Source organism: Cylas formicarius, unplaced genomic scaffold, assembly GCF_029955315.1.
Source record: "Cylas formicarius isolate icCylForm1 unplaced genomic scaffold, icCylForm1.1 PGA_scaffold_10__41_contigs__length_53128322, whole genome shotgun sequence".
Classification (NCBI taxonomy): domain Eukaryota; kingdom Metazoa; phylum Arthropoda; class Insecta; order Coleoptera; family Brentidae; genus Cylas; species Cylas formicarius.
The window spans coordinates 36,940,274-36,954,443 of record NW_026844214.1 but is presented as its reverse complement, the minus strand read 5'-3'; the positions used below and the strand labels follow the sequence as shown (position 1 = coordinate 36,954,443).

Below are 14,170 nucleotides of genomic sequence, written 5' to 3'. Positions count from 1 at the left end.
CTTTATTTACGTAGAGATTTTTTTTGTCATACAAGCTAGGAAGAGTTCATGTCTTGACCAGTCGGTGGACGAATTACCAAATAAATTTAAAAAATAAAAGCTAATAATTACGTAAAACAGATAAAAATATTCATTGTCAAAGTGTCAAACGAGCGTAATAGGATTATAGATTTTTATCTTTATTTGTCCTTGTTCCACCCAAGCACATACACAAATCGTTTAGTGACAAGTGTAAAATATAATATTAGAGGAAGTCAATACCTATAGTGGTGATAAAAAAAAAATGCGCATGGTTATTTTACAAAAAAAAGTTCATAACAAAGTTATAACAATTTGAAATTGAAAGTGTTATTAAGGATAATAAACAAAGTGGGAAACATGACTTATTGGAACTCAGAAATCAACACATAAGTTTTAAATAGATATTTTATTTTACACATTTTCCGCTTACGTACACCTTCAAGACATTCCTGTCGTCTCCCAAATAAATAAACTTTTGCAACAATTCCAGCGGATCGCATGGTACTAAATAATCACAACTACTGCTCCCAGTGGCCATATCTACTATAAGCGCATCAAATTCTTTTCCGACTTCAAAGCTCCCCACTCTATCATCTATTCCCAGTGCTGAAAACAGGAACTACATTAACTAAAACAAATATATATATATATATATATATATATATATATATATATATATATATATATATATATATATATATATATATATATATATATATATATATATATATATATATATATATATATATATATATATATATATATATATAAATATATATAAATATATATATATATATATATATATATATATATATATATATATATATATATATATATATATATATATATATATATATATATATATGTGTATGTGTGTGTGTGTGTGTGTTTGTGTTTGTGTTTGTGTGTGTGTGTATTCCCAATGAAATACTCAACCCACCTTTGGCACCACCCAAAGTCCCCAAATAAAATGCTTCTCGGTAAGTTAACGGTTCATAATTTTCGTTCTGAAACGATAAATGTACAGAAACGTCCAAAGCTGACCTCATAGCTCTGATAATCGAAGGCAAAGGACCACCGGAAACATCTGAAAATAGGTAAATGATAACCGAACGAAGTTCTTTTTGATAAAAGTTATACCTGATCCCAAAGCAACATTTACACCAAAACTATGGAGTCGTTTTACATCACACAATCCCGACTTGAGGCAAGTGTTGGATTCGGGACAATGTGCAATTGAACTACCTCTGTTAGAAATCAGTTTCAATTCATCATCTGTAAGATATATTCCGTGGGCTAAAATAGTCTGAAATTTAATCCACGTAGTTAGATTCGTCGCCTCCAAAATGCAGTTTTTTGAAAAACTCTAAACTTTCAACTATCTAAAGAAACTTGGATAGCTAAAATTTTTAGTAATTTCTCTTAATTCTCTGAGCTAAAGCCTTTTTTCTGGTATGGTAGAGTCATGGGGCCGAGGCGAATAATATATCGGAAAACGAAAGAAAATATCAAACCTAAGTAATAGAAAATTAATCAACAAGGCAATTTGAATGTTTTCGAAGTATTTGTTTGAGTCAAATTCCAAGGTCCAAGTGTACCAATAACCGTGAAATAACTAATATCAACAAATGTTCGAAAGAAATTAATCTCTTTCATTCGTCCGATTTTAGTTGTATATATTTTGAACTTGGGGTATTTATTCCAGAAAATTGAACTAAGTCGGCCAAAAATAACATTTATAAAAGTGACTGATTGCGTATTTTTAGCTGCTGCAGATGCGCACTTACTTTTTTGGTCAACAAGGATGTTTCGTCGTAAACTTCCGCATAGGACAGATTAAAAATATCCCTCACCAATTCCACTTCTTCGCGATTTTCCGAAACGTGGGTCTAAAATATAAATTACAAATATAATTTAATTAAATAAGAAATTATCAAAGTTAATTTGGGGCCATAGAAAAATTGCCAATTCTTATTCGACGACATTTTCTGCAAAAGTTTGAAGAGGTGAAATAACCAGCACGGTTATGACGCTCACCAAAATTGTCCTTTTCTTCCATTATTTTTATTTTATAATATTGCGCTTTAGTTTTACAAAATATATATCCACTAACACTAGAAATGAGTTTTATACACAGTTATATTGTACAAAGAGCAACGTCTTAAATTAAAAAAAAATAGTTACTTTACATGATTTAAACCATATACAGGGCAACTTGCAAAAACCTATTTTTTTATATGCATAACTTTGCTTAAATGTCATCTAAATTTTATTGCCGCGAAAACTTCCTTTTAGTGTTCATACTTCAAGTTTGTGAAAAGTGCTTGCAGCATTAATATTGATCATAATCTTGCTTTTTTCAAAGATGTGATAATATGCAAACACTATATATTTAATCCCGGATCTTTTGTTCTAGGTAATAAATGTGTGCTACATAATGTTCATTCTCAAATGCCGACCCGTACCTGGATGTGTAAATCGCTGTTCGCTGCAATTCGACCAAGTTCCGCCATTTCATTCATATTTAAACTCAAAGCAAACCTTGGAGTTATTATTGGCTTAACTAAATCCTCCTAAAAGATAAATATTATTGGTACGGTAAATAGACTTTTGCATATGATGCAACTTATCATTAACGGCGAATTATTAGGAACCATGAGCTATTTTTGTATTTTTTGTATCGTGTTAGTTGTGTTAGTTCTGCTGAGAGAAGTTACCTATTAACAACCAAATGGAGGTTGTCCAACTGGAATACACAGATGATATTCCCAAAGAAATATAAAGTTGTTAATAATGTTTACGAGAAAACTGTAGATTATACTGCCGCTTTTAGCGGAAAAAAAAATTAGAACTCCAAAACTAGATCAAACACATAATTTGCAGAATAAAATAATAAAAACTCTACACTTCATTACCTGAAACAAACTGTACAAAAACAAAATAATTATTAGTATCAGAATCGACAGTAGGTTTGAGAAAAGTAGTAGGAATGAATTATTTTAAAAGTTAGACATCTATTTGTTTATTAATAATTAAGGTGTGAACAAAAAGATTTTTGATTTGTAGCTGAACATATAGTTTTTTCGAAAACAGTTATGTGCCTTGAAACTACCTACAAAATGAGCTGTGGTTTGAGTGAAGTACTCTTGTACAATATTTTTGGCACAGTTAATTTTTTAGTAATCAGGCAATTCTACGACGGTGAGCGTGTGCGCAAATCAAAGTTCAAGGCTTATTCTAGTAATATCAAAAAAGAAAGAAACAACGATTTTAAATTGTTTAAATCATTGTAACCAAATCGGATTATAATGCCATCGAAAAATGAAGGTGATGCTAATATTTTTTGACATTAAAAAAGAAAACTCGATACAATCAATGATAGCTTTTTTTTCAAAATTTTAGCTGTGAAATTTGACGTCTCGTATCCTTTTTAATATTAACTTTTTACCTAATTAAACATAAACCGAATCGGATTATTTTGATTGCAAAAATGCGTTATTAAAGGATGCTCCATACTTTACCCCGTATAAAACCAAATTAAATTTAGTACAATTTTGGTAGGATTTAGTTCAACATACTTACATTTCGTGATATGATGTCATTAACAAATTTAATAACATTTGCTACGCATTCTTCTTCGGTTTCGACGTAATCTGCCAAAGGAGACTTGGTCATACTCACTTTGCCCACAAATGCTCTTTGGCCGTGATTTATACACGAATCGGCAAGGATAAGGCTAGCGTCCGAAAAAAGAGATGCAAAATAACATGCGGTCGTTGTACCACAATCCAAAGTTTTCCTCTAAAAAAATTGGTGAACATGTTAAGCAGGGAATTTCAATCAATGACAGTCTGTGTAATTTATATTTTTAAAGAGAAAAATCGTTCGCAAGGTAAATTTATTTCTAACTTAGATTTAAATTATTATAGCAGCATATAGCATTATTAAGCGCATTTTGACAGTATTTTTTTTAATGTGTGATGACATAACATTCATTATACCAAACCAAATTGATTCATTCTGCTTAGGATAAAAAAATTATTTTTTTTTTTGTTATCCAAGTTATGAAAGTTATGAGTGCGGTAGTGTAAATGTGCAAGTCTAACGATTTATCAACGACATACTTTTACGTTTGTTTTTTTTATCTTTATTATCTAATTTAAAAGGATTAACTTATAACTGTAAGCGGTTTTAAAAAATTTTGATTTACAGCTGTCAGACTTTGACATTCTGTGGCAATATAAAATTTATTAAACTGAAAATGAAAAAAAAGTAGAAAATTGGTAACAGATATCCAGAAAATAGTAGCGAAAGCACTAGAAATTAATTTGCGGACTGTGCAGAAGATACAAAGTCAAAAAAGGAGATGTGAAAATGCAAGTTCGGAAAAACCAATGTAACTCTTTCAGTTAAAAAAAGACTCTAAAAAAACGTAGTGTTTTGGATATTGGACTTGAATCATTATATTGCTAATAAGATAATATTCAGTTTATTATTAATTATGAAATTATAATTAATTTAGTTTTTTTGTAACTTTTTAACACCTTTGTAAAAATAATGCTTATCACAGACTCCGTAAAATATTGAAACTATTTTTCTTTTCTTCGGGTATTATTTCTAATTGTACAATATCTTGGTAGCCCCTGTGTTTTCTGATTTGATTCGTATAATTAGCGATGTTTCAACCGGCATGCTAAGACTGGATTTGACTATATCTAATTTTTGATAAGTAACCATCTAGTTATTTACATACATACATACCATACCCATCTAAAACATATTTTAAAAAAATAATATAAATATAAATAATAAGATAATTTACCACGATGCGGTCAAAAACAGCCCTCGCAAAGTCTAGATCTTTATATTGGCTTTCAAGTTTGTACGTGTAGCAATCCAACCACTCTAGCAGGGCTTTGTCATATCCAAGACCTGCATTAGGATACTGCGGCGCATGTACGTGAGCATCTATTAATCCAGGAATAAGGATTTGAGAATCTGTTAAGCGGTTTATCTCAACGTCAGCATCAATATTAAGTTTGAAATCGCTCGCCATACATTGAATATTGAATTCTGTTCCGATTGATACAATCTAAAAAACATATATCCGCCGAAAAATAAATACGGAAATTGAATGATTTTGAATTGAATTAACTTAAACTCTCAATTCTGTGTTTTTACCTTCATTTTAATAAATGTGGCAACTATGTTTAGAACTACATAGAACCTTTAACATAATTACCAATGTGAAATTTATGCGTATGTGTAAAAAAAACTCCTTTGACGAGGTAAATATTGTTCCCTACTTCTGAGATAAAAACTGTTCTATCAAAAATTGCTTTCGTTTCGTTCGTCAAATTTCTAAACAAACTAATTGATCGAATTGCGATGTATAACCACAAACTGAGCAAATTCTTAATCACAGAAATACAATTTATGATACGCCACTGTCGTTAAGCTCCATAAAAAACAGTGGGTCAATCAATATAGTCAGCGTTTATTGACAGAAAACAATTTTATAGTCGCGGTAGTCCGTCGCACCGTGGAGGATAAAACCATGGAAAGACGTGAATTAAAAACAGTTTTACAGTCGTAAATACAGTGGCATAACAAGAAAGTTTGTAGGATAAATAACGGTATACAGTTAAACTTACCGATTTTCCTTGCACCGTAACAAAGCCGTTTTGTAATACTATAATTTCTGATTTTTTACTTCCGTGCCAGTAAATGATATTCCCTATAAATACTTGGATTTTAACGTGGGACATATTAATTTTGCTAAGTTTGTTAGGACGATATTTGAACAAACTCCACAAGCACAGTCTTAGACAGGAAACAGCTGACGGTTTTGTGAACGGTTTTTTACGCCAGTGACGTAGTAGCGTGGATATTTTAATGAAATATTATTACAAATGAGTGAATGCGCAAAAATGTGAAAAATTATATCTATTATAAATTTGTTACCTAACGTTCATGACGTTCTTATCAGATTTAAGTATAGATATTTTATCTCGTTTTTTAAACGATATTTGAACTGACGCCAGCACGCACGTTGTTAGTGCATAGTTTTAGAGAGGAAGCAGAAACAGCTGACTGCTTTACAACAATGACGTAACGGTGTAATTAATTAATTAATAAACCATTTACAGTACCTCGTCAAAAAGATCGAAAAATAGGGCTCACTTGTAAATTTCGTTATAATAACAAATGAAGAAAGGCAGAGCCACAAAACACCATTGTTTTATTTATTACCATATTATTGTTTTTCTGGTTGGTACATCTCTCAAATTTTCCGCAAAGTGATTCCAGTACATTCAAAAAGCAAAACACCGCTCATACCATAGTGTAACTATATAAGGTAACAAGTATGATAATCGAAACAGAAAATGTCCGGATAAGAATTTTTGCTGTGCGATATGTATCCTATACATTCGTGTTCTCTCTTCAAACAACTAAGATCTATAAGTATGTATTTTTCTATGGGATTAAGCCTTATCTCGGATCCCGTAGAAAATATATAAAAAACTTAAATACAAAAGTTTATTGGATTCACTTTTACTTTTGCGAGGGCAGCGCCAAAATTTCCCGGCCTGAATATGAAAGAAACAAAGTAGAGTAACAATTTTTTATTACTTTTCAATATAATCCCACTTAACTTAAATACACTTATTACATATCTTTATTAACAACTCAATCCCTTAAAAAAAATAATCTTTTGATTTATCTGCAAAATGAGCTAAAACAGCCTCTTTTAACTCAACTTCATCGTTAAACCGCCGTCCACGTAAGTCATTTTTCAAATATCCAAACAAATAATAGTCGCTGGGGTCATATCTGGACTATAGGTAGGATGATCTATCTGTTGGAACCCACACTCTAAAATGGCAGCTTGTGCAACCCCTAGCAGTATGGACAGGTGCATTATCATGCAAAAGACTCACGCCTCTGGTCAGTTTTCCTGGACGTTTTACACGTATGCAGTCTCGCAATTTATGTAATAATGTTGCGTAATATTTACCATTGACAATGGTATTAGTTTCTTTAAAATCTATCGAAAGAATTCCTTCACAATCCCAAAAGATCGTGCAGACTCGACGTCACTCCATTTATTCTTTTTTTGATAGAGGGTCATAATAGAGAACCATAGTTTCATCTCCCGTCACAATAGTTTCTATCACAGGCTTCGTTTCCGACCCACAGAGTTCTAAAAAAGACCGCGCACACTCGACACGGCGTTGGTTTTTAGGAACCCATCTTGCACTAACCATATGCATACCTAAATGATCATGCAGGATTCGACGAACACTTGTATCTGAAAGCTTAGTAAGTTCTGAGATTTCCTTGACCTTTAAACGTCGATCACTCAATACTACCTCTTCCACAATCGCAACAATATCTTCCGTTATGACCTCCACTGGTCGACCAGTTCTTGAATCATCTTCAAGGGACTCCTGCCCCATTCCAAAACGTTTTGCCCATTTTTTCACTACAGAATACGAAAGAGAACTTTGGCCGTACACACCAGCCAGCCTTTCTTTAATAATTTTAGGTGCTAACCCTTCTTTTGTCAAAAACTTTATGAATGCTCTATACTCAATTTGCGTTATTTGCGACATTTTTTCGGACACGTCTTGTTCAAAATGCTGTCAATAAAAAACTATTTGAGCAACACTTCAATTTTTTTTTGCCGCCTACTAATTTAAAAGAAGACAAAGTTTTATTGTGATACTGGAGCTGCATCTATGCAAGGCCGGGAAATTTTGGCGCTAACCTCGTAATCTTTATATCTTTATAGAGTGTCTGTATTCTGTTGGCCAAGAAACAACTTCCTTATTTTAAATAGCAGCCCTGTATATTAAACAATTTTTTAATTTCTTGGAACTTTCTAGACATGTTACATATAAAATATCCTATACCAAACATTACCGTTTCTGACATATTTCGTCCAAAGTGGTGTTTGTAACAATAAACCATTGCTAAGTTAGGTGGCATAAAACTGTCAAACATTGATTTAGAATCTGACAGCAAGCAAAAATAGTGACGTTTCTGTAGTTCACAGTTTCACATAATTGAAAAAAACAACTTTTAACGATTTTATATTTAAATTTTAAATGTTTTTTTTATGCCTTGGTATTTATTTATCCCTTTCTATAAGGAAATCAACCCCAAATATACATACAGTGACTCACAGCTTAAATTATATAGTCGTTATAACAAAAACTAACTGGTTTGAATGTCTCTTTATTTATTTGGGAAAAAAACAATTTACTGAAATTAAGTTAGTCAAGAGCCTTCTAACACATGTGAATTACTTATAAAGAATTAATTAAATTATATACAATATTAACGTCATCATCAATGATGCAAAACAAAATATAGCCAAATCAATAGAGAAAAATAACTTCATAATTTGAAATACTCCTGCTAATATTCAGCCGGGCCTCCGTCATTATCGATAACGGCTAGTAATCTTCTGGGTATTGATTCAACTACGTTTCTAGTATACTCCGGGAAAATTGTGTTCCATACTTCAGTAATTTTTACTTTTAATTCATTCTTGTTAGATATTAGGACACTATTTAGTTTGTTTTTTAATGTCAACCACAAATTTTCAATAACATTTGGGCAGTTATCATTGTCATGATAGAACCGATAATGCATACCCATATTTAATTTTTGGGCACTAGCAACCAGTGCTTTACCGTAGCTTTTAAATTTGTCAATTTCAATGCTTCCTTAGGCTTTCTCCATACTGATATTTTTCCATTCGATCCAAATAATTCTATTTTGGTCTAATCGGCAAATATTACTGGAAGTTCAAATCTTAATCGACATGCTCTCTAGTGAATGCGAATCTCACGCGTCTATTTCTTCGCTGCACTCCGCTCGTGTCAAATAAACTCATGAGTCAAATGCCGTTTACCGCACTTGTTGCATAATATACTATTGTGTTGCTTTGCGAAAATATACCCAAAAACTAACGGTCGTAGAAAAAGTATAGTATGCAACACGTTGCTAAACTTAATTAAAACTAAAATATGCAACAAATGCCGTTTACCGCACTTGTTGCATAATATATTATTACACTGTCTTTATAACAAGTCCAAATTTTAAATGGAAGGAAGTTTCGAGAAAATTGACAAAAGCTTTATTTTGTTGTATGAACGTCATCTCTTTGTGCCACAATCTTAATGCGTATCCAGTAGTTAAACTCTTATTTTTTCTAAATTAATTTCTATTTTTTTAATTTTAAAATTTATTAAAGAATCCGTAATAATATTTATTTCAAGAATCACACGAAAATCGTTAATTTGAATCGAGGTTTAAATTTTGAAACTTTTATAAAACAAGAAATATTTTTCCAATTTTCTCGACAACTGTATTTGGTGATTTCAAAAAATGGACATTAAAAAAAAGACATTAAAAATATATTTCAAACGAGCAACTCGCAACTATTTCAATTTAAGATTTTTGAGGAGACTCATAAGACCGAGTAACTTTTACTCAGAAATATGTCTCCTTCGATAATGTTTTGTTTACGTAATTAGGTTTTTTAAATTAACAGATGTCGAGATTTATGGAAGGCCTCGCTGTAGTGAAAGGTAGATTTTAATACTTTTAATACGTGGTGACAAATTTAATAATTATTTTAGTCCTAAAAACGGCGGGCTATATTTTGAATTTGTTAAACAAGCAATTAACAACGTAAGACTCGTAAAATGAACTATACCTATATTTATCCTACGTCTGCAGATATGCAATTCTATCTTTTAACGCCTTCCCAACACACATTGATAATTTTACAAACAAATATTTTTAACCAAAACTAATCAAACATTGCGGTTGGGTGTTACTTTAGTCTAGTCAACGTTGGTTTCTCTAAAATATAACCTAAGATCGATACCACAATTATTTCGATACCTTGTCTAATCATTTGTCGAATTTTACTTATCTATCCGCCTTATTTGAACAAGTGGAAGGGCAGAATTCCAGGGTCGGTGTGAGAAGAATTCCTTTCTTGATCATTCAACATTCGCAATTAATCCCTCAACTTTTCTTCAAATATACAAAAGATTAGGGTAGAGTAAAATACAAAATTCGTAGCGCGACCTAAATATCCATTTTATATCGGCACGAGTTTGTAAAAATTCAAACCAGAGCTTAGTGCGATTTTTATGTTGCTTTTATTCAAGATAAAATGCCAGTTTAGTAGCAAGTGCCCCAAACTTAGCTTTTTAATCAATTAACATGTTTTTAAGCAAATAGTTTGAAAATACATAGCAGTGATTAAAATATGGTACATCCTGTATAATGGGATATGATTCGACCCTGTCCTAAGAACGGTTTGTATATTCTGTTGCGCACACGCATATTATGGGTTTTATAGGAAAACCGTAAAACCTATTTTCGTCTTATCTGGTGGCAGGAAACGCAATCAAGTTTTTTCTAAGCAATTTGTCGATACTGAACGTCATTGAAAAAGTAAGTACACCAAAATTAATTGCTTATACTCCCCTAGAATACATTTTCAAATTATTTTGAGGTAACTGATTGACAAGTTGATGTTATTTATTTTTAAAAAGCGTGGTGTTATGGTGTGGCACTAATCCTCGCGGATAGTTAAGAGGTTTTCAAAAAGGTATTTTGAGTAATTTTCCAGACTATTTCGTCCAGTTTTCAAATAGAAAATATATTATTAACCGAATGGAAAAGTGGACATTAGACATTTAATTTTGTAGACGGACATTTTATGAAATAGATTTTGACGATTCTTATCATTTTGCACATATTTAAAAAGCGTTTATTGCGTAACGGGATAAGTTATGGGGCGTTTTTAAAACTAAATCATATATTTTGACTAAACTAATTCAGATATTTTCACTGCTTTATCCGTTATCGTAGCATTTCGGGTAAAGATGTTTTAAATTGTAGAATTCTACAGGATGTTTCAAAAGAAATGCAAAAAACTTAGGGGGTATTACGTGTTTAAAACAAAGGGTACTTTGCTATATAATATATATATATATATATATATATATATATATATATATATATATATATATATATATATATATATATATATATATATATATATATATATATATATATATATATATATATATATATATATATATATATATATATATATATATATATGATGAGACAATATTCCGGGATATCATACGTTCGCTTGTTGAACTCCGACTGGCAGACGCTTCGCCAAAATCTCACTTGGCATCTTCAATGCTCGCGCTCCGAAAACCAGAAAAATCTAGTAGGTTGCTGTCATTTCTTTTGACATTTCTTATTATTGCTCTATTCGTTTCATTTTTTTTAATTTGGAAACTGTTCGAAAAGTTTTATGAAAAAATTGCTTGAGACAAAAAAGTTTTTAAAAAATTTATATTTTTCATGTAATTGCGTAAATTTTTATTTAAATTTAATTACGAAGAATGATAGGATTGGTTTCATTAAAACCCTCCCACTCATTTAAACAAAATAAAAAATATAAGGTTGCGTAATATTTTATTCCATTTGTTAAGACAAAAAATAAAAACATTATTCCGCGATATTTGTGGGGAGATAATGACTTCTGGCAACCCTTTATATAACAAACTTTTTATTTCAAACAATGAATCATCTTTTTTGCATTCTTAATTCTAATCCTAATAGTTGCTTTTAATTAATTTTTATTGCAATATTAAATAAAAATAAATTTTAAAAAGAATCCAATTTAAGAAACTTTTCTCTTTCTTAAGGATGTCGGAAGTAGCTGCCAAAAGGCTGCCAAAACCGCAACTCAGGAATCTTCTTGGTACGCAGACCAAAAGAAACTTCATCGGAACTTTCATATCAGTTACAGTAGCAGCAATTTACATGAAATTCGTGTTCGGGGCGAACCGTAAGAAGGCTTATGCGGAATTCTACAAGTTCGTATTTATTTAATTTTAATAATAATATTAATATTATTAATTAATAATATTATTAATAATAATAATTAATATTTTAATTTAATTTAATTAATTATTTTTTATAAGATATCGAATTATAAATTTTGTTTATCGCGTATCATGATATTACATCAAATAGTTACTAGCCATGTTTACAATTGCAAACAAAAATTAAATAATAAATTAAAGAATTCGCAGCAAAGAAATGAGATTTAAGTGTCGAGGTCCTGTAATAAGTAAAACTATTTGTGCAGCGGACTTTTTTATTGCAAGTAATTTGGATTTTAAATTTTTTCACTAACAGGTTTTTCAAAGTAAATCGAATATCGATCCTGTAGTCTAGTTAATGAGTTTAAAATGACGTTAATTGAATATACTATTACTAAAATTATGTAATATATCCCATTCGATTCGGAATAATGCTAGATCATTGTGAGAAAAAAGTGGACTGGTATATTAAAAATTACACTTATAAACAATTAAAGATGGTAAAAAGTACTGTTTAGTTTTTTTGCTTATAATTCGTAGACCAACAATTTAAAGAAAAAAAGATCCTTAAAGAGGAGGACATTTACTAAAAAAAACATCTGAAAAAAATATAGTAATCTAAATCTCAATAGTAATCTAAATAGTTCAGAAAACTGATTCCCGTTGGAATTTTTCATTAAAGTTAATTTTGCAATAAACTAAGACCGTTGTTAATTAACTTTTAAATTTAAAAAAAATGAAATATTTTTTATTTGCCGTTTTTATGTTAACAAAAGGCATTTATTAACAAACGAAAATCTATCTTTATTTGTTTATAATATTTTTATAAACAAGTGAACTATTTCAATATTAAAAAAAACACAATAATTTTTAATTGTTAATAAACGTTTTTTCACATAGCTATTGTTTAAATAATTAGTTAAGAATTTTTTTAAACATGTTTAACATGTTTAAACAGTTCTCTACAAATTAAAAAACAAAAATTATTAACAATTTCATTGTTTATTATATTACCAATTTGTTTTAAAAAAAATTGTTAACTTTCTTTATTTTCTTTCTGAAAGTTCTGAAAGTTTTAAAAATTACAAAATCGTCCCTATGCATCAAAATACCAAAAAAAAATTATTTCGATTTTTTATTATAGTTTTAAAATATACGTAAGTACGTAGTTTTTACAACAAGTTTTCTTTTTTTAGTTAACTTAAAACATTAACAATGGTATACTTTATTGGAAAATTAACTATAATAAAAAATTACAACGGGAATCAGGTTTTTGAAGTGTTTAGAATATACCATAGTTTTTTCAGATTTTTAAATCTTGTTTATATACCCTAAAAAAAATTTTTATTGTAACTTACTAACTTGCGATGCCATGCGCACAATCTCAATATGACTGAATCGAATGAGCCATATCACATAATATCGGTAATAGTATGTTCAAACTTTACAAATATTCGCTCGTACCAACACAAATTGTAAATAAACTTCTACGGAAACCATTCATGTTAATTTTTTATATTTTTAGGAATTATGACATTGAAAAGGAATTTGAAAGAATGAGAAAAAAGGGACTTTTCGATTCGTGCCCGTCTGACTGAGTGATTTAAAAAATATATAGTCACCGTTAGTTAGTAGATAAAGTTTCTTCTATTTTATATTGTAATAAAATACATAGAAAATGTTGTTTTTATATCCTACCTAGTACCTACAACATTTCATACCTACCTATACGTTGAAATGAGAATATTTTTTTTTATATTTTTACCGTTACACCACTTATGGTTAAGTTTTTGCTAAATGATCGAGACATTTTTTAAATTGCTGCTAGCACTAGCATAAGCGAATCCCCTTGTTGATAACTTTTGATCTCCAATGGTTCAAAAAATAAAGTATAGTAAAAGTATAATTCGGGTGGTAAACACTGGGGATAAAACAATAATCAAAGAATCGTAAGAGAAAAAATATTTTCGAACAAAGAAAAATATATACTAATTATATTTTTTAAATTCGTATCCCTTCCAAAGGACGATGTTACTATGCAATCTTTTACAAAAATTTACTAACAAATATCAATGAAAACTCATGCAGACTTCTTTGCTTTCATGATGATGCATGATTGTCATCATCGTAACTGCTAGAGATATTTGCCTCTTTTTTTCCTATTGGGACTACAAGATTTCCATTTCTTGAGATGTTGCGCCCTTTTTGTC

At 30.1% G+C, this 14,170-nt stretch overlaps 1 protein-coding gene across 2 annotated transcripts; it reads right to left on the bottom strand.

Moving 5' to 3' along the window:
- Window positions 1–395: 395 nt before the first annotated feature.
- On the bottom strand, window positions 396–9,770 carry LOC132708443 (guanine deaminase). Of its 2 annotated transcripts, none has more exons than XM_060680805.1 (8): window positions 9,752–9,770; window positions 4,844–5,113; window positions 3,604–3,822; window positions 2,487–2,594; window positions 1,809–1,910; window positions 1,162–1,327; window positions 962–1,108; window positions 396–627 (listed from the first exon to the last, which is right to left on the bottom strand). In XM_060680805.1, the coding sequence occupies exons 2-8, from the start codon at window positions 5,075–5,077 to the stop codon at window positions 428–430; spliced, it is 1,176 nt and encodes a 391-aa protein (XP_060536788.1). In that variant the 5' UTR covers window positions 5,078–5,113; window positions 9,752–9,770; the 3' UTR covers window positions 396–427. The 2 variants fall into 2 exon arrangements, with proteins under 2 accessions (XP_060536788.1, XP_060536787.1); XM_060680804.1 differs by lacking the exon at window positions 9,752–9,770 and adding an exon at window positions 5,676–5,992.
- Between the last annotated feature and the right edge of the window lie 4,400 nt (window positions 9,771–14,170).

Excerpts from the sequence above, each read along its gene's own strand:
- LOC132708443 (XM_060680804.1), bottom strand. The coding sequence starts at position 5,789 with ATGTCCCACGTTAAAATCCAAGTATTTATAGGGAATATCATTTACTGG. Across the intron at positions 2,595-3,603 it reads ATGACATCATATCACGAAAT|GAGGATTTAGTTAAGCCAAT; the intron begins GTAAGTATGTTG and ends TTTATCTTTTAG. Across the intron at positions 628-961 it reads GACTTTGGGTGGTGCCAAAG|CACTGGGAATAGATGATAGA; the intron begins GTGGGTTGAGTA and ends TCCTGTTTTCAG.